The 23603-nt window shown below is 49.6% G+C and overlaps 8 protein-coding genes across 8 annotated transcripts; 4 read left to right on the top strand and 4 right to left on the bottom strand.

Moving 5' to 3' along the window:
- Window position 1: 1 nt before the first annotated feature.
- On the bottom strand, window positions 2-1123 carry N7532_001063 (uncharacterized protein; the record flags this gene model as incomplete). The annotated part of the gene is made up of 4 exons (XM_056613557.1): window positions 2-62; window positions 120-246; window positions 304-993; window positions 1051-1123. 4 exons carry the CDS (start codon window positions 1121-1123, stop codon window positions 2-4), a joined length of 951 nt encoding a protein of 316 aa, XP_056478598.1.
- A 775-nt stretch (window positions 1124-1898) lies between these two features.
- N7532_001062 (putative DRAP deaminase) lies at window positions 1899-2432 on the bottom strand (the record flags this gene model as incomplete). Its single annotated transcript, XM_056613556.1, has 1 exon — window positions 1899-2432. One exon carries the CDS (start codon window positions 2430-2432, stop codon window positions 1899-1901), a length of 534 nt encoding a protein of 177 aa, XP_056478597.1.
- A 425-nt stretch (window positions 2433-2857) lies between these two features.
- On the top strand, window positions 2858-7686 carry N7532_001061 (uncharacterized protein; the record flags this gene model as incomplete). The annotated part of the gene is made up of 2 exons (XM_056613555.1): window positions 2858-2860; window positions 2935-7686. 2 exons carry the CDS (start codon window positions 2858-2860, stop codon window positions 7684-7686), a joined length of 4755 nt encoding a protein of 1584 aa, XP_056478596.1.
- Window positions 7687-10215: 2529 nt separating this feature from the next.
- On the top strand, window positions 10216-11117 carry N7532_001060 (formate/nitrite transporter family protein; the record flags this gene model as incomplete). Its single annotated transcript, XM_056613554.1, has 2 exons — window positions 10216-10477; window positions 10726-11117. 2 exons carry the CDS (start codon window positions 10216-10218, stop codon window positions 11115-11117), a joined length of 654 nt encoding a protein of 217 aa, XP_056478595.1.
- Window positions 11118-11922: 805 nt separating this feature from the next.
- Window positions 11923-12766, top strand: N7532_001059 (sugar O-acetyltransferase; the record flags this gene model as incomplete). Its single annotated transcript, XM_056613553.1, has 3 exons — window positions 11923-12023; window positions 12110-12346; window positions 12403-12766. 3 exons carry the CDS (start codon window positions 11923-11925, stop codon window positions 12764-12766), a joined length of 702 nt encoding a protein of 233 aa, XP_056478594.1.
- Window positions 12767-12997: 231 nt separating this feature from the next.
- Window positions 12998-14286, bottom strand: N7532_001058 (phosphatase PAP2 family protein; the record flags this gene model as incomplete). The annotated part of the gene is made up of 2 exons (XM_056613552.1): window positions 12998-13569; window positions 13635-14286. The coding sequence occupies 2 exons, from the start codon at window positions 14284-14286 to the stop codon at window positions 12998-13000; spliced, it is 1224 nt and encodes a 407-aa protein (XP_056478593.1).
- Window positions 14287-18012: 3726 nt separating this feature from the next.
- Window positions 18013-19225, bottom strand: N7532_001057 (zinc-dependent alcohol dehydrogenase; the record flags this gene model as incomplete). The annotated part of the gene is made up of 4 exons (XM_056613551.1): window positions 18013-18189; window positions 18276-18703; window positions 18753-19043; window positions 19105-19225. 4 exons carry the CDS (start codon window positions 19223-19225, stop codon window positions 18013-18015), a joined length of 1017 nt encoding a protein of 338 aa, XP_056478592.1.
- A 1800-nt stretch (window positions 19226-21025) lies between these two features.
- On the top strand, window positions 21026-21809 carry N7532_001056 (glycoside hydrolase family 11 protein; the record flags this gene model as incomplete). Its single annotated transcript, XM_056613550.1, has 3 exons — window positions 21026-21279; window positions 21336-21370; window positions 21445-21809. 3 exons carry the CDS (start codon window positions 21026-21028, stop codon window positions 21807-21809), a joined length of 654 nt encoding a protein of 217 aa, XP_056478591.1.
- Between the last annotated feature and the right edge of the window lie 1794 nt (window positions 21810-23603).

The raw sequence follows: 23603 nt of genomic DNA, 5'->3' as shown, positions 1-23603 counted from the left end.
CTCACTGAGTGCGAAGTGTTTCATTATCGACAAAAAGCGCTGATACATGGGTGTCGAATCTCCTGACACTATATTAGATTCGTAGCTCTGAAAGAGAGAAAAGGTGGAGAGCAACTCACAATCGATAAAGATCCAGACGGCCTTCGAAATCCTCTTCGGGGGGTGATATTTGAGCGAATTTGCTGTAGGCTGCAATATATTCATCTCCAAACCTATTACAGGCTGGCCGCCACTGGCCAAACTCATCTTTGAGCCGGAGATGATTACTATGAGTATCTGAGGGACTTTGAACAGATCACTTACATTCATTGTGGGCAAAGAAACAGCATGCGTCGAAGACAAGTGGCTGATCACTGTCAACATCAATACCTGCATTTGCGTACCACAGGTCTCCGTGTATAAGCGAGGGCTTCACGACACGACCTTCACTCTCAAGTGGTCTCAGGAGCCTCGGGATGACTCGTTCAAAAAGAGCATGTGAGAGAACATCAAGCTCCTCACTTGGCCCTTTCCTCTGGATCTCCAAATCAAGAGCCTGTTTCATAGTCTTGGCAAAGAAGGTCTCCCAGCTATTTTCCCATTCAACGAATTGGGGTAGGTTCCCTGCGTATGTTGTGATGTGGAAACCGAATTTACCAGTGGGCGATACGCTTTTCTGATGCAGTTTTGACAGAAGAGTGCCGAACCTGTCAGGATCAGGCATATCGTCAATCATGTCATGAAACTCGCAAAGGAAAAAATAGGTGTCTGGAATTGTGCTGTAGGTGCCGCACGCGATGGGCTTTGGAACGAATTCCGGAATGGTGTCGTGCATCGCACTTATAGAGTAAAATTCACCCAAGGTCATATTCATACCCAGCTCGTGCGAGACAACTTTGATGAAAAATGACTGTGGAGTGCCATCGTGGAGCGAAACATCGATGCGACCCGTCTTCGCCCAAAAGCTTACGCCATGATTCTCAGTGGATATTATCGTGCATCCTTCAGGAAGTTCTTGACAGACAGTCAGTATGAGATGGCTTTCAAGATCGCGAAGGTGCTGTAGCTTACCCTTCAGCACAGCTGGGTCGACTTTAGTATTGCCCGACCCGAATTCAAGACCATCTGCACCACTGTAATTCATTTTCAGGAGCAAGAATTGTGGACAAGCGGTTCAGATTCTCACTGCATGAAAGACTCTCAGTGGAAGAGAGGCTGGTTTATAGGGGGTATGTCTGGCAAGTCCCCACCATAATGAGGGGCCGAAAGCGAAGGAGCCCCCGTTCCGACGGCTGAATTCCTGCAATTTCGCTTGCCGCCGAGCTGGCCTCGGCAGAGTATAGCTACGACTGGGATCGTCAGTGAGTTTAATCGATAATTTTTTTATCATTGCTTTTTTCTTTATTCCTATTTGAGGAATCTCCGACGATAACTCAGGGCGAATACGCAAGGCGAGCCTCACTTTTCACACTGTTCCAGTTCCACCCAGGTGATCAGTGATCAAGGGTCGTGGCCCCAGCGCTTAGCTTGCACGGGCGCTTCTATCGTAACATCTAGGATAGGCTCCTCAACATAGCAATGGTGATGCGTGATTGTGCTTGAATTTTTGATTGTCAAAACCTGAATTGATTGGCGATCCGCCATCTCCTGCTTGCATGGTGTGTGATCTAAGTCGGGCTAATGCGGAACACACTCTTTGGGCGCTTCCAGATCCCGGTACATTCAAATGGAGAACAATCCTGACGGGAGCCACGTATGTGACATTCATGGAACAGACAAGACCCATAGATTGATTCATACCGAGACATCCACGCGTGCAACAAGGGCCAGTGTAAAATAGAGCCGCGAATTTGGGCGGGCCGCCCGGGTATTGCCGCAACCCCTCCAAAGGTTCTTTTGCTTAATCCAAACTGAACTGTTCAGTGCCCAGCCATCGAGATCTTGGTAATCTTATCTTGCCAATGTGGAACAGGATAAACAATCTCGACTCCATTTGCCTTTAGCCTTTCCTGTCCGTTATTATGCGCAATAAATGTTCCGGGCTCTCTAATGCCAACGTAAACAGTCTTGATGGCGCTTTTGAGCCTCAGAATCCTAGTCGCACAAGTCATGTTTCCACTGAGTCTCTCATCGCATGGTTCCATGGTCGTGTAAAGGACTGTGCTGGGTGGCAGAACCTCATGGATACGTTCTTCCGGAATGTTGTGCTGATCAGCGATCTTGATAAAACAACACTGCTCTGCGTGCGTGGTGCCAGGATCTCCCTTGTAATCACGCGGGTATTCAAGGGAATACCCTGTTGAGAGGACCTTGCCGGTAGCGGCGTCAGCGAGTACGGCTCCAACGCAGAACTTGTTGCCAGCTGGCGGTGACTTTTGGGCCTGAACGAGCGCGAAGTCCATGAAAGCTTCGTGGTCCCCAATCTCGAAGGTTGGATTCTCTAGGGATTCCATCGCAAATTGTTCCTGAAGCGATCCCGGACCGGAAATTTTTTTGTTGTGGGCGAGACCAGGTTGGATACGTTCGGACTTTGCGAAAGGGGCGCGTGTCGCAGGAAAGGGAGAGAGTATTGAAGTCTTGGGGGCTGCAGCGTGAGGGGGCCGGCATGCCGCTCTTTTTCCCCATCCCGCGGGGGCGGCGACGGCGCCTCGAGAAAGAAGCTGATTGGTGACTTGAAAGAGGAGATAGTGCTTGCCACGTAATAGGTGCTTTTGTCATGGGGATTAGGGCTCACAAGAGCTTCTCGCCGAAACAACCTCGAATATATCCTTGTGTTATTATCCTTTGAAGTAACAGAACGTGGTACCGGCGTAACCTTGGAAAGGTCCGAGTGGCCAAGAGCCCGCGCCCCACACCGGCACGTATATGGACCAACAGAATGGTGAATCCTCACCTGCTTATCCTCTTAGTTCACCTCAGTCCGGTCGCTGACAACACCAGTTCTCGCGAAAACAGCGGCGCACGAAGCCTGACCAAAATATCAACCCTCCGTCAAGCAGCCGCGACTCAGCCAAGAGCTCAAGGAGTCTGTTCTCTCTGTCCAAAGCTCTTCCCACGTCGTCAACTACCCCGGCCGATCGAGCGGAGGATGCGAAGGGCCCTCTGGGACTGAACTTGCTACACTCACCGTCGAGTCCAGAGATTGACTTTATATTTGTTCATGGTTTAGGCGGAAGCTCTCGAAAAACATGGAGCAAGTCATCCTTGGAAACTCATTTCTGGCCAAAGGAGTGGCTCCCCAACGATCCGGCCTTCGAACGTGTCCGCATCCATAGCTATGGATATGATTCACATTACTTGAAGGGGAAGGAAGATTGCCTGAACGTCCATCATATTGGCAAGTCCTTCCTGGGTGCCATCAGCACTTCACCGTACATCCTCAACTCAAAAACCTCTATTGTTGTCATCGGTCACAGTATGGGTGGCTTAGTGATGAAAAAGGCGTACATTTTGGCCAAGCAAGAGGCAGTGCACAAGGACCTGGCTGATCGCTTTCTTTCTTTCTTTTTTCTGGCGACGCCCCATCGAGGCTCCAGGTCGGCCAAGATGCTCAAAAGCCTCCTAAAGGTTGCTTACGACCGCGCTTATGTGGGCAACCTGGAGCCAAATTCTGAAGCTGTTCAAGTAATCAATGATGAGTTTCGACATGTCTCCGCTGGTCTTGAACTTTGGTCATTTTACGAAACGCAGAACATGAAACTATTCAGCTCGCTCATCGTCGATCCCGAATCTGCTGTCCTCGGGTACCGCGAAGAAAAGCAAATACCAATGACGGCCGACCACCGCTCGATCTGCAAATTCGAAACACCTGAAGATCCCAACTACGCCATTTTACGAAACGCACTCATCTCGACAGTGGGAAAAATCACCGCGGATGTCCCTGAGGAGAAGCAGAAGCAGACTCGTGAGAGAAAGAGAGACTTGAAAAAATTTCTGGGAGTTCCCGACATCTTAGATGATGACCTTGCAAGCGTCTCCGAGGCCCGTATGAAAGGGTCATGCAAGTGGATATCGACCAAAGCCAGTTACATCAAGTGGAGAGACGGGCAATGCGGGGATGACAGAACTCTGTGGATCAAGGGCAAGCCGGCAACAGGAAAATCCGTTCTTGCTGGCTATGTGGTGGATCAACTCAAAGAGTCAGGTCATGCATACAGCTACTTTTTCTTCAAACATGGGGACAAATCGAAGTCTAGCCTTGATCGCTGTTTGCGATCATTGGCTTTCCAGATGGCTATTGCACATCTTGAAGTTTGCGATGCATTTCTAGCGATGCAAGCGGACGGTGTATCTCTGGATCGCGTTGATGAACGTACACTTTGGAGGATCCTTTTCATTCAAGGAATCTTTCAGACCACCATGCCCCGGCACTTCTGGGTCTTCGATGCCTTGGACGAATGTTCTAACTACGTTGACATTTTCCCTGTCATGCTTCTCAGCATGAGCGAATCTATACCTGTGAGAATCCTCTTCACAAGCCGGGATACTGTCCATTTTGATCAGGATTTTCCTACTTCTTCATCATTTCCGATTCATTCGTTGAATATTTCAATGGCAGATACGGAGTCGGACCTCAGTCTTCTGGTTGCAAGAAAAACACAGAGCTTGGCGGTGGTTGGCCCGGATGATCGAGCTGCTTTAGCCGAAAAGATTCTCGAAAAGTCAAGGGGGTCTTTCCTGTGGACAATTTTGGTACTCAAGGAACTTCTCCGGTGCCATAGCAAGAAAGCAATTGATCAAGTCCTGGAAGATGTACCAAGAGGCATGGAGCCCCTGTACAGCCGAATTCTAGACTCCATGTCACAGGCAACTAATGGGAAGAGGTTGGCGAAGACGATTCTCATGTGGGTGGTATGCGCAATCCGGCCAATGACAATAAGCGAGCTGGATGGTGCCTTGACTCTAGACATCGACGATTCGTTTCCAAGGTTGGAAGAAAGCGTCTCCGCTCTCTGTGGACAATTGGTGGTCATAGACAAATATGGGAATGTGAAAATGGTACACGAGACTGCTAGAGAGTTTCTCCTAGCTGGTGAATCTGAATCTGAGTTCTGTATCAACTTAATTGAGGCACACACTCGGATGGCGCAGGTATGCCTCAATTATCTTTGTGGGGACGAAATGAGGCCTCCCAGGAACAATCGACGCGGCTATTCAGCAGCCCTACCGACAAAAAGGCAGGATTTTGCTATCTATGCCTGCACATCGTTTTCGTATCATCTTTCAAGGGCCGATTCATCCGCAGGAGACACGTTCCGACTCGTCAAGCATTTCTTGAAGTCCAATATCCTCACTTGGATTGAAATAATTGCAGATTCTCAGGATCTCAACCACCTCACCCGCGCTTCAAAGCGTCTCAAAACATACGTCAATGCCTGCGCTGCCGAGCGGTCACCCTTAGACCCCAGCATACGAGCACTACGACAATGGACTACGGATCTTGCTAGGATTCCCGCGATGTTCGCCAATGCCCTCATGTTATCTCCGTCGACGATATACTCCTGCATACCTCCATTCTGCCCCACGGAATCTATGATACACAAAGCTGGGGCCTCAAGTCGAAGAATAGGAGTATATGGTACGCTGAACAAGGACTGGGATGACAGGCTGATGTGCATAGACTTCCGTCAGAGTCAGCCAAAGGCTTTGCGTTATGGGGACGATTTCCTGGCTGTTGGCCTTAGCTCAGGAAACGTCACATTGTACCACGCCACATCCTATCAGGAGTACAAGGTCTTAAATCACGGTGAAGCAGTACACTTCGTTGCTTTCAAACCAAAAACCGATTTTGTAGCAACCTGTGGGATGAAGGTGTTAAAGGTGTGGGATGTTCAAAGTGGCCAAGTGGTACATCAATTCACGAGCCCTCCGCGCCCGCTGGGAATGGAATTTGACGGAGATACCCTTTCGGTTGCGAGCCGCAACAACTACTTAATGACCTGGAATCTCGGATCTCACAACAGCTTAGAGCCGATGCAAAGGCCGTGGAGCGATAGTGATATGCCAGAGGTAACAAAACCGTCCACAGGCGGAACTCCGTGTGCATTAGCTCTCTCATCAAGTCACAAAATGCTTGCTGTTGCTTACAGTGGCAAATCCATCACCTTATGGGATATGGAAGACGATATCTATGTTGGTAGCTGCGGCAAGAAGCTTTCCAGCGGAGAGACTAGCACGCATATTGTGGTCTCGATTGTTTTCAACCCCAATCCTGACATCAGGCTTTTGGCAGTCACATACCTTGACGGAGACCTTGCTCTCCTCGACCCGTTTTTGGATCAGCAGCTGGAATGCTTCCGTGCCAATAGCCAAGCCCTAGCCGCAAGTCCAAATGGACGTTTCCTCGCAGCAGGTGGTGCGAATGGAATTGTCAACGTCTACGAATTTGATACCTTGAACCTCCTTTACCGTGTCAAGTCTTCAAACTCTTTCATCAAACAGCTTGCCTTTTCCAAAGACAGCATGCTTCTCGCTGATATACGAGGCTCTCAATGCACAGTCTGGGAGCCCGAGGCCCTGCTACGAGAGTCTCTGGGAGATGACAGCAGTGGAAACACCTTTACTTCAGTGGTCGAGACCGTTTCTGTGGAGGCCAAAGCAAGCATCACTGCTATCGTGGCTCACCACACGTCCGAAGTTATCGTTTGCGGAAAGAGTGATGGATCTGTCGCACTGTACAAGCAAGAAACGGGGGCAAATTTAGGGACTCTCTACAGACATAAGTCACCGATCCGTCTGTTAGCATGGGTTCCAGACCGAGACGCCCTTCTGAGCGTCGATGCTTCCAATGGAATCTCTCTGTACAGGGTTCAGAAGTCAACAGAAAAGGGTTGGCTCAGCGACTCGATTCAAATCTTCAAGTCACGCCTCGACTCCAATGAGGCCATCATAGATGTGTTAGTGGGTGAGAAATCAGGCAGATTTTTGGTATCTACTCGTGAGTCCGATCATATATTCAGCTTGAACAGCGGTAAATATGAGAGAGAGCGGAAACACACTCAGACACCAGGGATCCGCAAGTGGCTCCCTCATCCGCGGTCACCCTTGCAACTGGTCTGTGTCGATGGTATCGAAGCTTGCACATACTGCTGGGATGACTTGTCTCGAGTCTCATCTATTTCATTGCCGCTTGAAAACACGGTAGAGCTCAAAGACGCAGCCATCTTCTCGATTGGCAAGAAGCACAGGATTGTGGTTGAATTGATGTGTCCGAATAACTCTGTCAACACAAACAGGGTCTCAATAATCGACGCGAACTTTCTTGCACCTGAAAGCAAGGAGGTTCCTCCCTCGCAAGGAAGAAATGATTCTGTAATGGCATTAAATCAATCCTCCTCAGATGGAAATGATAGTGACAGGGGCATGGTGTCGATTCCAGCAACTGCACTCCATCCACATACAATTCCGTTGCAACTTCGTATTGCCCATGTCATCGGAGTCCACGAATCTGGGAGGCTTGTTTTTTTGAATCGATCCTTCTGGGTATGCTCTATTGACCTCAGCAATAGTCCGTCAGAGGATTCACATCACGAAGGCTCCGCAGCTGTTGAGGTCACAGAGCATTTTTTCGTTCCTTATGACTGGTTTGCCGGAAAGAAAGACATTGTCTGTGCTCTGGTAAAGAGAGATATCATGTTAACTCGGGGTGGAGATCTCGCTGTGATCAGAGGCGGACTTGACTATGCCGAGAGACTGCATGTAGAATAACAGGTCAGAATTGTATCTTTAGTGACCCATAAAATAATTTATTTGATTCCCATAACCTTTTCTTTCGTCGGTGCTCTTGGGTGAACATAAATCAAGGGCCTCCTAGCTATGCCATCAACAGACAACCACAGTCAATATTAACTGGTGACAGGGCTACTGATGTGGAATGAATGCAGAGCGGTGACCACTTTCACGGACCGAGTTGAAAACCTGTGACCATTTGGAGTCACGATTTGAGACACTTCTTTGGAAAATAGCATATTACGTGATCTTTCGCCAAATCTGGCACTGAAAAGAATCCGGGTTCGATATAGCGCAATGGTCCAAGGTTCACGGCAAACGTCTTTGTTCTATGGCAAGATTGCAGATATACTGACTTGGCGTCATGAGAATAGTTGAATTCTTCTTTAATTCCAAAAAACAGCATGAATCGCAACTAAAGCCTTTTGAAGATATGCAAATTGCGCTCTCTTTTTGACGTACTGTGCAAGTGGCGGGACTCACCTCTCTGATACTAACTTTTGTCTTATGTCGAGGCTTCTCGAAATTTATACGGCGACCTTTCCACTCAGACTTTGCCAAGGCCTTGAGATCTCCAAGAAATCAAGACTTAATATTTGATTGGCCATGAGAGCATTAACATCCATGCATCGGAAGGCCAACGGAGTCTAAAAAAAAGGGTATAATCTTTCCTCACAGAGAAAATATCCTTCACACCAAATATGGGTTGAAGGAATTGAGCCTCATGACTTTCACCTGTAACTGTGAGCTTGTATTTCTCTTCTAGTGGCCCCTTGATCAGCGACTATGTTTGTCAAGTAATAAATGCTGTCTCCTGCTCCCGAAGAACCTTCCCTTCTTGTCCTTCCTTTTCATATCTCTGTGGTCGTGAATAATCAGTCATGCCACTACAGGAATTTTTCCAGATCGCGCAGGATAAAGCAGCTCGTCCGTGGTCCTATAATTCTAGACAGGCATCCCCACCCGCTACCTCGCTCTATGTTTCTATCATTTCATCAAATACTGGATCGAAGCCTCGAGATAGACGCGACAACATGGAATCTGTGCAGAATCCGTTCAAACTGCCCGGGGCCGTCAGAAGCCGCGCCTGCCATGTTTACGTGCCTTGGTGTGTCCTACCTGCCCAAATCGGGACTAGCGCCGCACCACCGCCAGCATAAATATTGCCTGCCACTTCCATTCTTCCTCCTCTTTTCTTCCATCTTCACACTCCTAGCTTCGGCAAAACCCAAACTCGTCCGAGTATGTTGCGATCACAAAGGCAAAAGGCAACACACCACAGTCGCCTGCGTTGCAGTTGATGACTGTTCAGCTTCCCTCGGGAGCTGAGAGGCATTTTCTTTGACTTCTTCCCCTCTGGGGATTCTTGACCAGCTTCGGCAAAACCGTAACTTGCTCGGGTGTCTGCGATCACGATGGCAGCAAACCACGTCATGCTGCATTGCACAGCGCAGATGATATCCTGCATTGCGCGCTGCAGTTAATACCTGTCCAGCTACCTTCGGGAGCTGGGGGGGCTTTTTCTCTGACATTCCCTTCGTGGGATCTTTATTTTTTTTCCTTCATCATGCCTTGGGTCAGTGACTCGGGTATGGAGAAGAGAGGAGTCGAGTAGTGAGTAGGTAGAGTGGCACATGGCGTCGCGAGTACCTTGAACGTTGTCTACTTGAGGCTTTCGGCCCTCTCTGCTTAACGCTTCATGACTCTGCCGACCTCGGATCGATTGTCACGGTCACTAATTAAGCTGACCGGTGATTTGGTCTCCGTGAACTCATCAATGATACTGTCCACTGGGCATTAAATAGGATACGCGACCTCCATAGCGAATACGCGCCTTACCTTCACGAACTCATAACATTAGGCCCAAGCCTTTCTTCTACCTCGGCTCCTCGAGTCAGTCACATTTTTCTACTTCGCGTTCGGCGCCGATCATCCACTGCTGTGTACGCCAATCAGTGTTTACAACCCGGATCGCCAGGTTACGGCAGCCTCAAGCCACCACACCCACCAATCCACGAGTTCTACCTCCTCGATCGTTCCCAATCCCAATCCCAATTCCATGCTCCACACTATCAAACTCTATGACTCCATCACTGGCCCAATGTTAATGTAAGGCAGATGCAATCCCGCGGAGAAAGAGCTGGTCTCTTATCTCTACCTCGCCAAGCCCGCCCAAAATGATAAGCCGCTCCACGATGATTTGCTCCCGAGCGCGCCTGCGATCGACCAGCACTTTCAGCAACGCGCAAACTCAAGCTTATTCTTATCTCGTCTCACTGATGCACCAATGAGAATGCGGTTCCAATATTCATGAACAGCGGAGATAACACTCCGCCAAAAATGCTGTGATCAAGTCGATAATGCTTCCGATCTTCTCCATCTTGGGAATCGCTAACGATCTGCAATCTCCAGAGTCTCCATCTATCAGCTGGATTTTGTCAGGTATATCAATCCTCTCGAACCCCTTGTCCTCCCCGGAGACCCCAAAAGTACCATCCCACACCAACTATGGCCGTAGACGCGCTTTCCCCATTCGAGGTCGTCGAGGCCGTCGCCAAGGCCGGCGTGCAAAAGGGTAATATGAGTCTGCCCAAGGTCTTTTTCAGCTCTGTTTCTGCGGGCTGTTTGCTTGCTTTTGCGTGCGGTACTGTACTGAGTACAAATGCCACGCCTTGGTTTCAGGAGAATGCACCTGGCCTCATTCGCACGATTGCGGCGTTGGTTTTTCCGTATGGGCTGTGTATGATTATCCTCACTGGTGCGGATCTTTGTACGGGGTCTTTTATGGTATTTTTCACAACCTATTTGTGATTTGATCTGTTGATTTGCTGATCGTGATCTAGTTCACGACCGTCGCAGCCCTGCAGCGCCGTTTACCCTGGTGGAAAATGCTAATTCATTGGGCTGTGACGTTCCTTGGCAACCTTGCAGGCTCTTTATTCGTCGTTTCAATAATCTTTGGCTGTTCGTCACCTCCTTATCCCCATCGAGCAAAACTAACCCTTCAAATGTCTACAGACGGCGAAGTCTTCGCAACAGAACCTTTCAAATCCGCCGTAACCACCTTCGCAACAAAGAAACAAGTAACACCCGACTTCCACATGATCTTCCTCCGCGGAATTGGCTGCAACTGGCTCGTGTGTCTGGGCTGTTTCTTCGGACTGCAGGGCAGAGATCTCGCGTCTAAGATCATTGGTATCTGGTTCCCGATCTTCGCATTCGTTTCGCTGGGTTTCGATCACGTCGTTGCCAATATGACGTTTATTCCCCTCGGTATTTGGCTTGGCACGCCCGGGATTAATGTGGGGCTTTATATTTGGAAGGGAATTATTCCGACCCTTATTGGGAATATTCTTGGTGGGGGGTTGTTTTGCGGTATGTCTGAAGTTACTACAGTGGTGATTCTTTAGCTGACTTGTTTTAGGAACGTATTATTGGTATATGTACCTCTTGAATTTGGATAATGTTACACTGTCTGGACTGAGGACGCCGGTTTGTGGCTCGGTGCATCCTGGGCTTCCGCCGAAGGAGGGGGATGTTGAGGCTTTCGCTGCGGGTTCTCTTGGACACCGGAGTGACTGAAACTTTTCCGGGGTATTTTTGCAGTTTTGATATCGTCAAACTGCTGAAGTTCTCCTGCTGAGGATCTTGCAGGACGTGCGATGGTGATTTCTTGCTTGAACTCTTGGATACAACTGAATCTCCATAGTCGCCTTATTTCTACGGTACAGCCCAATTTTAATAGTTAATTAGCACTCAACTACCTTTCAGATTCCTATCAGTCTATCGTGATGTCCGTGTTAGGTTCTGAGGGTACGACGAAGGCAAACTATTGCAGCCATTGAGCTGTTGCATCGCCGTACCGTGTAGGCGACCAAGTCATCCAAATGACCTTGCAGGTAACCAACACGAACCAAGGACCCTATATCCTCAATCCGCCAACGGCGTCTATTACACGATCCACTGTCTCCACCATATTTTTAGATCGTCCAGTGGATCTGCCAGTATATAGTGGCGTAGTGCCCGCGGGAAAACCTCGGCGATTGGCTGGACTACCCAAAACAGCAGCTACGCCCGCCGTAGCTCCCCACGACATCGACCTCTCCTCATCACCCGCAGCTCCGCCTACAAATTCACCTCCACCCTGCATACGCGTCGCCTTCTCATTTAACTCCCACCCTCAATTCGATTTCCAACTCTTCTCCTGCGACAGTCATGGCCGCCACCGAAAAGCGACCCGAGATCATCGAGCTGTCCCGCGAGCTGCGGGGCGTTCCGCACTGCGAGGACTACGAGAAGATGATCTCCGGGATGATGTGAGCTCCCTCCCAGCCAACACAGACCATGAACGGGTCAATTAGGCTCCATGATTTTAGGTGAATACAATGACTGACTGGAATAGGTACAACCCCACCATCCCCCGCCTCCTCGAGGCGCGTCACATCTGCCGCGGTCTGACAGACGACTACAACAACCTCGACACAAAGAGCATTTCCTACGAAGACATCGCCGACAAGCGCTTCGAGCTGCTAAAGAAACTCGTCGGCAAAGTCGGCGAGGGAACCTTCATCGAGCCGCCCTTTAGACCGGATTACGGCTGTAACATCTCTATCGGGAAGGAGTGTTTCATTAACTGGAAGTAAGTCCCCTCGCCCCTCGCCTCTCCCTGCGGTCCCAGCTAACACAGATTTTTAGCGTCACAATCCTAGACACAAGCCTTGTGATAATCGGTGACCGCGTGCAAATAGGCACAGGCGTGGGCCTAATAACAGCCGGCCACGACGTCTCGGTTCTATCGCGGCGGAAATTCGTCGAGTTCGGCCACCCCATTTTCATTGAGGATGATTGCTGGATTGGGGCAAATGTTGTAATTCTTCCTGGTGTGCGCATCGGGAAGGGCTCGACTATCGGTGCGGCGTCTGTTGTTACGAAGGATATTCCGCCGTATTCGGTTGCGGTGGGTGCGCCGGCGCGCGTTAGGAAGACCATCCCCTCTGTTGAGGAGGAGATGGCTGATCCGCATAACCCATATCGGAATTTGCCTGATCGGAATGATTAGGGGACTTCTTTTGAGGGGCAGTTTCCGAGGTGGGTTGTTAAGATGCGGGAGGAGTTGGAGAGGGGAATGGATGAGGATTGATGCTGTGTGGGAGAGATTGTGTTGAGTAGCAGATGTGAGAATCATATTGAACAGAGTTTACATTCTTGAAGATATTTCCTGCTTTATACCTGTATACCTGTCCACAGTATATCCAATCCCGAAATACAACGCCTAATATACTCACTAACCCTATGCTTGCGTATGGCCATGCCCATGACCTTGCTCACGCATAGGAATAACCTCCTCCTGACCTCCATACCCACTATCATTCGCCTCAACATCAAATCCAGTTCCATTACCCAACACACGCTCCTGTCTCAGGGTTTCCTCGGGACCGGATGTATAAGAATATGCCCAACTATCAACACCCAGCGAAGTAGGAACCCCAACACCCCGTATAAATGCCCTCCTCGGTGCCCGCGGCCCCCACGCCCAACCAGCCCCCCTCTGGATAGGAAGATGATACATCCGGAACCCAATATACGCAAAGACGATCCCCAATGCCGAACCGAAGAGCACGTCGAAGCCATGGTGTCGATTATCTGCCCACCGCGACACGGCGATGAAGGATGCTGTCGCCGTTGGTACGAAGGCTAGCAGCATCATTAGGACGGGTGGCGCGGCGCCGCGGAAGCGGACTGAGGATTCGTCCGTGTGCGGTTGTGTTGTTCCTTCGACTGGGTAGGACGGCAGGTAGGGGAAGCTAATTGAGAATTTTGCGCTTAGCCAGAGGGTTAGGTAGCCTAGACCTGCGAATGCGACTGGAAACAATGAGGTTAGTGTATCTGGACTTGTATTTTGAGGCGTGGGGGTGCTGGGGGCATACAAGAAGCATGACCCGACGGAAACGACTGAAATCCACCGATCCGCAATGTATCAGACTGATCCTGACAAATCGTCCAGGCAACGATAATCGGTGCACCTGCCACACCAAGTCCACCGACCATATTCTCCTCAATTGCATTGAGGTTGGGGTTACACCGTGCCAGGAGATCGGGTCTCGGCTTCCCGACTAATTCCTTCAATCCCTCCGTCGCCATCCACGCGCCGGCTAGCGAGGATGCAAGGCCCATCCATCCCGCGTTCCATTCCCAAATCTTGGACTGGAAAAGTTGCATATATGAGGTGCGAGTGTTGCCGGCTTGCGCCGGTGTCGTGATGAGTGCGATGGCGAGGATTATGATTGCTGGTGCCATTAGTCCCGTTAGGACAAGGGCGGCTGTTGAGACGGTTTCGGTTTCATCGTAGGGATAGGCGATGGTGGCATCGGTTAGGGAGAAGGGGTGTTTGTTTGGTTCGACCTTGGAGAAGCCGTAGCCTATTAGTGCTGTGCCGCTGGTTATTGTTAGTTTTTTTGGCTTGGGATTGTACTGCGTGCTGGGGACAGGGATGCGGTCGCACATTATGAAGATCCAGTCGATTATGTAGCTGAGGACTAGAAGTTTGGAGATGCGGGCTAAGGCCGCTGCGAGTGGCATTTTGGTGCCGGTTGTGCGCTATAGATACGCGCTTTGTGAATTGTGTTGCTCAGGGTGAAGGAGGTTGGAATTGATGTCGTCTTGGTGGTGACGTTTGTTGGCGCGCGTGATTGTGGGGATGCCGGTGGGTCTTGCGCTGATAGAATTCCTGCGCGAACGATGGGATGAGAGGGTAAATACTACCAGTAGTATATGGCGGATTGTAGTTGAAAGGGGATAGGAAAGGAGGACGTGCTCCTGGCAGAAGCAAGAGGGGATGATTGGGGCGACGGTGACTGAGCGCGTGTGGAGTCGGCGCATTACAGTTTGCTGCTTAGCGCCGGCGTTTCTTGGCTGCCTGAAATCCCTCAATTCAGCAAGTATGAGCAGGCGCAGACCATGATAGTCGGCCTGTGGATGTCATATTGTGCTGTTCTGCTTGGAATCGACTCGTGTCACAGTGTGTTTGGATCGTAGATAGAACTGGAGGAGTCTGGGGTGAGCTCTGCGATCTGCAGCTGGATGGTGGAGCGATAAGATAACAGTGCCTCTTGCAGCTGCTAACAACAATACCTCCTCTAGAAATCTATGGCAGTCTGCAGAAATCGTATTTCGAGGTCAGGCATTTTTCCGCTGAAATGTCTTCCGTGCGGAGAATCTTCCCAGTCACTCAGCCATGAACTTCAAGGAGCTCCACAGCTACAACATTCTACAGTCCCTTGAGTTGCAGCATTTTTACAACTTCCCTTTAAGTTTACCCTATCTAACTCTCTTCTCAATACAGAATTCATTTCAATGTCCACTTCCGACGTCATCCGAGTATCCCGCCGATCTCTCTCCGTCCACGATGTACAAGGTGTTGACGTCCGTTTACGGAAGCATCAACAGCTGTCCATACCCGAGGAATGCTTGACTGACCTTGGTACGGAGGACAAAGCAGAAATTGTTCCTTCTATTACTTTTGGCAGTTCTTTCTTGTCACTGTCCTAAGATGTTCTTAGTGCTGCTGCAATAAATAGGACAAGGACACAATGCGAAGAGACAGTGCTGTCACAACAAATACAACCCACAACGGTCCACAGGAGCTTCCTGGTTAGTGCCAGGTGGCTGCTCTACTACTTACAGCTGTATAGGCGCTAAGGACGGAAAGAAATTATCAGCAGTCTCAATAGCTAGTTAGTGATAGCTGGGCCTGAGGGCTAATCCTCACCTGGGCAGTATTGGAAGATGGCGTATTCTTGAAATACATCCTTAGAAATACAAGTTTAAACCTCAACCTGCATTTCAGATTAATGGACCTTGCAGTTACTTCAATCAAAAACGCAGAAATCCTGCCCGAAGGTTGTCGGTCGTCTTATCTGACGGTGTTCTTTTGTTTACGCGGTTTTAACGGCGCACAAACAACCTGACAAAGAGAAAACCAATTCCTTGGCATTGAAACCTATTCTTCAACAATTACTATAGGTGAAGGATTTATTCACGATATTGTGAAATGCTTTGCAAAATTCTTTTCGATTTGGACTCGGATGATACATATCTGGTGGAGCTAGCAAAATTCAAACTCAAATTTCACGGCGGCCAATCCTTGACATACCTCGTGATTCTGACCCTAAATGATGATCAGGATACCTTCAGCGTGCCCACATACTTTATTCCAGTTGTTTTCTACCACCTTCAAAGCAGACAGGCGACGAATCGCTGATTTGCTTTGCTATGCAAAAGATGTTTCTCGTTTTTATAGTCATAAATGCAGCCATCTTTTATCAACTGGGCTTGTGGTTTAGTGGTATAATACCCCCCTTAGCATGGGGGTGGTCCGGGGTTCGATTCCCCGCGAGTCCATTTTTTTCCCAACAACAGATCCATGCAGTGGGGCGGGTGTTGTCTATTGTTTGTCAATCACGCTGGTAGATCTGGAATAAAGAGTGTCCTGATCATTTTTGGAGATCCTTTCTGGCAATCTGACGGGCGCCTGTTATTTTTGTGTCGGCGAGATGTGCACATACGCGGAAATATTCACTTTGTAGCCTTGCAATCAGAATCCCATCACAGTCAGCCAATTACGTCTATCTTGGTGTCCCTTCTTTGCTCCGTGGGTCCGCTTTCGTTGTCAGTCAGAGTGCAGCTGTCAGCCGGGACTGACCTGAGCCCTTTTTAGCCGCGTCTGAGTCCGCATTAGGTGACTACCTCACGGCCCAGGTTTACAGATGTGATCTGGGTATTCACAGCTATCAGCAACGAAGAATCGTTTTTGTAGCGTACAGTAATCTCTTCACTTTATTGGCGAGGAGTTCACGAGTGGGAAAAGTATCTGTGTCACGTCACAGCTGTGACCGGCGGGTCGACCCACAGAACAACGAGGCTGCCTTGAGGGGTTCGCGAAGGGAAAGCTGCAAACAGCGATATTTGTGTGCATCATAGGCTGGAGGCTCAACAGACTCAGAATCGGTCCTCAATACCCGAGCATGCTCAGTTTGGACGGCCGACAGCACCAACTATTCAAGCCGCGAGCAAGATACACATGGACACGACACTGCTCACCTACGGCATAACCCTATCCTCTTCTCCATACACAGGTCTCTAACCCTGGCATGATGAAAAAGAAAGAACCCACAGAGTGGAAGTGTCAAAGAATATGCCCGACATGCCTGATGGTCATGAACAGGAAAACCTGTGAGGAGCTGCCTTCATGATCGCAGCTCATCCAAGCGATACCGACCTACCCGGGGGAGAGGGGAAGGGGAAGGGGGAGATAGGTGGTGGGTGCGGGTTCTACTTACCTAGCTTCGGTGAGCACGAGGGCGACCACAGATGGTTTTGAACGAGAGGGGAGATGAAGAGGAGAAGTTCTGATGGGGGAGAGATGGTGAATTCATGCCCCTGCGGTAGCCTGCTAACCGAGATGGAAGTTTCCGTCTTAATTTTCGAAATGGGGATGCGGACACACACGCTGTGGGAGGATGGGTGCTCGAGGAATCACGACTTTCCTTCTCGAAGCTCGACTCAGTGACTCGAGGTGTGATGAGAAAGTGTCCACCAACTTTGAGAGCTCCCGAGGGAGTAATTCAAAAATAATGTCGATTTGTGCTGCGATCCGCCACGTGTGCACAATACAGCCGCTGATCAGGTTGGAAAGGCAAAGGTAAGTACGCAGCTGCTCCTTGATTATACTAGAGTGGAAAGATATGAAGAGGAAGCTGGTGGGCGGAAGATACACACCACCACATAAACAAGGCCGCTTAAGAACGGCTTTCATGGAGACGGGTACCAAGTCACCATGGATCTCTTCTCCATGCTCGAGTTCTTGACCTCAGTGATGATGAAAAGTAACCCCACGAAGGGGATGCCAAAGAATACGCCTCCCAGTCCCCCGAAGGTGACCGAACAAACGATCATCGCGATGTGCAATGCGATGGGTCTTCTGTGGTGGGCCGCCCTCATGACTGCGGCCCACCCAAACAAGGTATATATGAAGAGGAAAGAGAAGGAGAGGAAGCTTGGGAATCGACGATGGTATTTATACCCAGCGGGTGCGGCGCTAATCCCGTTTTGGAGGGTGGCCAGCCCAAGAAGCGCATTCACAGCGAGTAACGCCGCCTAACACGGCCTGAGTGTTCGAAAGGGAGATATTCAACTTGATTGTATGCTATTATAGATCTCGAGATATGCGATAGGCTGTAGAATGCTGTAGAATAGCTTTGCTGATTGTGGAAAACTAGATTCCATTGTATACTACCTACCGCTGTGCTACTCCTCCCAGTCAAAGTTCACCACAATCCGCCCAGCAACCTCCCCTCTCCGCAACTTTCCAACACCCTCCGGCAGACGATTAACAGGATAAATCTCACAGATCTGATGCAACATACCCCGTCTCGCAAAATCCAATGCAGCAGCCGTATCACTCCGACTCCCAACAAGGGTCCCCTTAATACTCATATTTTGAAAGATAAAGTCACAAGGGTCCGTCCCGAGCACCATCGAGTCCTTCGCCGGAAGCCCAATACACATACCATTGATCCAACGCGCTTGCCAACAAACGATATGGCTGTCTTATACGCCGCTGGGGCCGTAACGAAGACGCCGTGAGCACCGACTCCATCGGCTATATTGATAACCGCTTTGGCAGGGTCATCTGTCTCTATGAAATCCACAAAGGCTTCTGCCCCCATCTTCAGCGAGAGTTCACGCTTAGACGCACCTGTGTCGACGACGATCGGCCTCATGCCCATTGCCTTGGCCAGTTGAACACCTTGGATACCTACGCCGCCGCCGCCTCCTGGAAAGACGACCCAGGATCCCGCACGGAGGTTTGATTCGATCAGTGAGCGGTAGATTGTGCTTGCGCTGCACATTATTGGTGCGGCGATTTCGTCGGGGATGCCGTCTGGGATTGGGGAGGCGTATCGTGCGGGTGAGACGAGGTATTGCTGGTATGTGCCTGCAAGTGTCAGTTCTATTTGTGGCGGCATGAGTGATTGTTTACTAACCAGACGTCATCAGACCGGTGTGAATAGCGTCTGCGCAATATGTCTCTTTGTCATCCCAGCACATCGTGCACGAACCGCATGTATTGTTGATCGGCTTGATTCCGGCTCTATCGCCCAGTTTGAAGTTCTTGACATTTGCACCGACCTTCACGACGACGCCGACGCCTTCGTGGCCTGGGGATCGTACTCCGTATGATGACATGGTTGACATGCCCAGGTCTCCTTGCATTAGGTGAATGTCTGATGAGCAGAGACCGGTGAATTTTAGTCGGATCAGGATATCGTCGGGTCCTATTCACCTCGATCAGCATATACCGAAATATATCGCGGACGACAGTGATGAAGCACAAACCAGGTTCAGGAACCGGCACCATCTGCACCTCGACGTGAAAATCAGGACCCTCATTAACGACAACACCGGCCTTGCAGAAGGCCGGGATAATTTCCTGCGGCACCGGAGTGATATCGCCCATCTTGTGCTTGCATATACAGAAGAAGTGAAGTCGAAGTCTCGACAGCACATTCTCAGCTCCAGCAGGGTATGATAAGTACGCGGAGCTCTACCGAACCTATACCGAGGTAGAGCTGCGGAAGCCGACCGTTGTATTGACCCCTCTTCGTGCTACTGCGTACAGCAGTTTGGCTTGTCTGCTATGGTTCCCCTCTTCTGCGGATGTGGGGAAGCTACATCTCCGTATATCCGGGCAACGAGATGGCGGAGATCGGAAAGAGGGCGCTTTGCGGAGGATACAATGAGATATGAAGAGTTTGCACGATATCGAGATACAGGGGGCACTGGGATTATGTTCTCGTGGGTGAGCCGTTTCGATTTGACTATTCCCGAGGCATACTCTTTGTGTCACTTGTATATGTAACCACACGGTTCACGAACATACACTATTTGTGTCAATGGCAGGCTCACAGTTGCTGATATGGGATCGAATGGCTCTATAAGTGGTGGAGGTTAGGAGAGTAGGGAAAGGATTAAATTCCGGCCTACCGGTAATTCGATCGTCGGTTGACGACAACGTTCGACACTACCTTCACCATCTTGCCCCCGAGACGAGAAGCATAAGTTCAATTTTTGACCCTTGATGCAATGTGATGGTGTATCAACTTCGCCAGACTTTTGCAAATAGCGAAAGGATTGCAGTTGTTGAGGTTCCAGGATAAGGCACCGAATTGATGCCTCATTCCCAACCTCTGTCGGCATGCCTGTCCAGGGAAACCGAAGGCACTGAGCTTGATTTACGCTTCAAGCTCTCTTGCCACCATTGTATTCTACATTCGGGAGATCTTCATGGAAGAACCCCGATCGAGACCGATTATGAGGGATTTACTACTGTCAGGGGCTTGCCGTCCGTTCAGGGATAATACCCCCAGAATCGCACGTAGACAACACAATACAGTCAAGCAAAAGTTCTGTCAATTCCATTAAGGTCGATTTGTCTAGCAGGCCCTCATTCTATATTCAGTGCTTCGTCGTAGCCCATCTCAACAGCAGTAATGCGAGTGCATAATGTGACTGGTATCATGTCGATGTATATATATCGTTGTTCGACAGGTCGATCTCGCAGCAACACTTTGTTTGTCGAATACTCAGACAGCAGTTAAAAAACCTCAATGTTCATCAAAGCCAAGCGACAAATGGCCTCGAGGAACTACCCTACAAAGCACAGAAATATCTATACACCTCGTACCAGTACGCCGACCATATGATGACAAGACAGGGGCAAGATGTGGGGCCGGACCGGTACAAGTGGAGAAATCCATATTAACATGAAGCAGCGAAAGGTTTCAAGGCCCCATCAGCAGACAAGCTACAGTACACTACCTGGGTCTTGCGAAGAGGTACCTAGGTGGTATGAATCATGCTGCCAACGTCTCCTCCAGATAAAAAACCCCTCCTGCATCTCGGCAAAGTGGATGAAACCAATCCACTCTTTTCCCGTCCCGGCTGTATACCCATCAGGGCAAAAGCCCATGAAACAAGACTGATTCGGGTGATTGACAGTTTTGGATCGTCATTCTAGCCTATTTACGGATCTGCAGCTCCTCCGTGATGGAGACTGTGAGTTGGGATTGGTTTGGTCCTTTGATGGGATCCATTTATCCGCCGGCAAAACCTCGCAGTTTTGGCTGAAGGGTTGTGCTTGTTTGTCCATGGCGCTGGTTAGTGCCTTCCCTGAAGACTGATCTGGACTCGGGTCTGAAATATATAAAGGAGCTATCTCCTGCCTTGGGCTTGGTGTAAGGTCTCAATTACCGTCAACATGCCGTCTTTGACTTCTCTGCTCTCGTTCTTCACCCTCGCTGCTGGCGTCCTTGGCTCCACTGGTGATCTCTCGAAGAGAGAGTCGTACACCTCGAGCTCGACTGGAACGAGCAATGGCTACTACTACTCCTTCTGGACCGACGGCGGTGCCGATATTACATACACCAACGGCGCGGCTGGTGAATACAGCGTGACCTGGTCCGGAGACGGCAACTTTGTTGGTGGAAAGGGATGGAACCCCGGTGGTTCTCGGTAGGTCGCTTCAGAGCTGATCAATTTTCATGTTCTCGCAAGCTAATATACTGCAGATCCGTGAGCTTCTCCGGCTCCTACAACCCGAACGGTAATTCCACCCCTTAACATGTCAATTTCAACTGCACTCTCCAAATACAAACTAACACCCCTACGACTATAAAGGAAACAGCTACCTCTCAATCTACGGCTGGACCACTGACCCCCTGATCGAATTCTACATCGTTGAAGACTTCGGTACCTACAACCCCTCCACCGGCGCAACCAAGAAGGGTACCGTCACCAGCGACGGCAGCACCTATGACATCTACACCAACGAGCGCATCAACCAGCCTTCTATCGAGGGAACTTCTACCTTTACCCAGTACTGGTCGGTTCGCCAGAACAAGCGTTCCCAGGGTACTGTTACTACTGGCAACCACTTTAAGGCGTGGGAGAACCTTGGCATGGATTTGGGATCGTTCAATTATATGATCGTTGCTACTGAGGGGTACTATAGCAGTGGATCTGCTGATATTACTGTTTCTTAAGCTCCCCCTGTGAAGGAGCGAGGCGAATTTGGATATCAACTGAGAAATTTCCACACTGCAATGGCAATTCTTACAGTGGCCAGCGGCTATAGAACATCGAGCGATGTACACAACGCAAAATCCAAACGTAACCACATGTCGATCGGAGAGACTGATAACTAACGTAATCCACTAGCGAGTGAGACACACGGGCGAGTGAGACAGAAAACGCGGTCACGCCCCAGCGCGTCAACTTCCTCATTTCAACTACCCACTATGCCCCCAATTCGCAGTCAAAATCCTCAAAATTCTATCAACCAAGAAGGTAGAATCCAGCTCGCGATACAAGCCTTTCAGAACAAAGAATTTCGATCGATTCGCGAAGCTGCGCGCCGATTTCAAGTACCTACCGCAACTCTCCATCGCCGATACAATAACCAACTTCATCGATCGGAAACCCGCGCCAACAATTATTGATTGACTCCAACTGAAGAGGAATCGCTCCTACGGTGGATGCTCTCTATGGATACGCGTGGACCAGCTCCCCGACCTAGTATGGTAAGGGATATGGCCAATATTCTACTAGCAGAGCGTGGTAGTCAGACTGTTGGAGTCAATTGGGTTTACAGATATACAGAGCGCTATGATGAGCTCAAATCGCGGTATTCTCGTCGATATAATTATGAGAGGGCAAAATGCGAAGATCCGAGGATTATTAAACCATGGTTCGACCTTTTACGACGCACGATCGATGAGAATGCTATCCAACCTGAGGATACCTACAATTTTGATGAAACTGGCTTCGCAATGGGGCTTATAGCTACTGCGAAAGTCATTACAAGAGCTGAATACTATGGTCGGAGGTCAGTTCTACAGCCAGGGAATTGCGAATGGGTCACCGATTGAATGTGTGAATTCAACGGGCTTTATACTCCCACCCTGCATTATCTTCAAATCGTCAAAGTACCAACAATATGCATGGTTTGATGACCTACCCGACAATTGGAGAATCGAAATCAGTGAGAATGGTTGGACTACAGACGAAATTGGGCTTCGATGGCTAGAAAAGCTATTTATCCCTGCGACTACTAGTCGTACTAGGGGTGAATATCGACTACTAGTTCTCGATGGCCACGGCAGTCATTTGACCCCCGTTTTGATCGATTGTGCGAGCAAAACTATATTATTCCAATCTGCATGCCTCCGCATTCGACTCATCTACAGCCTTTGGGTATAGGCTGTTTTGCCCCCTAAAGTGCGCGTATGGGAGCTTGATTGAGCGCAAAGGACGGTTGGGGGTCAACCACATCGACAAGCTTGATTTCCTTGCAGCATTCCCAAAAGCTCGCAAAGAGGCCTTTAAACCAGAGACTATTCAAAATGCATTCATCGCAGCTGGTTTAGTACCATATGATCCCGATCAGGTCATTTCAAAGCTTGATGTTCAACTTCAGACACCTACCCCCTTAGGTAGTCGACCAGGGAGCCAATCGAGCGCGTGGGGCCCTAAAACGGCAGCAAATCTCAAACAATTGAATCGACAGGTCTCGTCAATCAAGGCACTGCTTAAGAAACGCTTGCAAAGCCCTCCAACGCCTACGAATATAGCTATTGATTAGCTCCTCAAGGGCTATCAGCTATCATTGCATTCTAATGCAATTCTTCTAAAGGAAATCCGCGATTTACGGGCTGAAAACGAGACAAAAAGCGAAAATGCAACAGAACGACTAAGCGCGTAGCTCATACGGAGGGCTTTACGGCCAAGAAGCCAGGGAGTCGATGAACCAGGCTCATGAAGCTCCTAATACTACCCCC

This window comes from Penicillium argentinense (genome assembly GCF_028826775.1).
Source record: "Penicillium argentinense strain IBT 30761 chromosome Unknown utg000002l_segment0_segment0, whole genome shotgun sequence".
Lineage (NCBI taxonomy): Eukaryota > Fungi > Ascomycota > Eurotiomycetes > Eurotiales > Aspergillaceae > Penicillium > Penicillium argentinense.
This window is presented reverse-complemented; position numbering and strand designations above follow the sequence as displayed.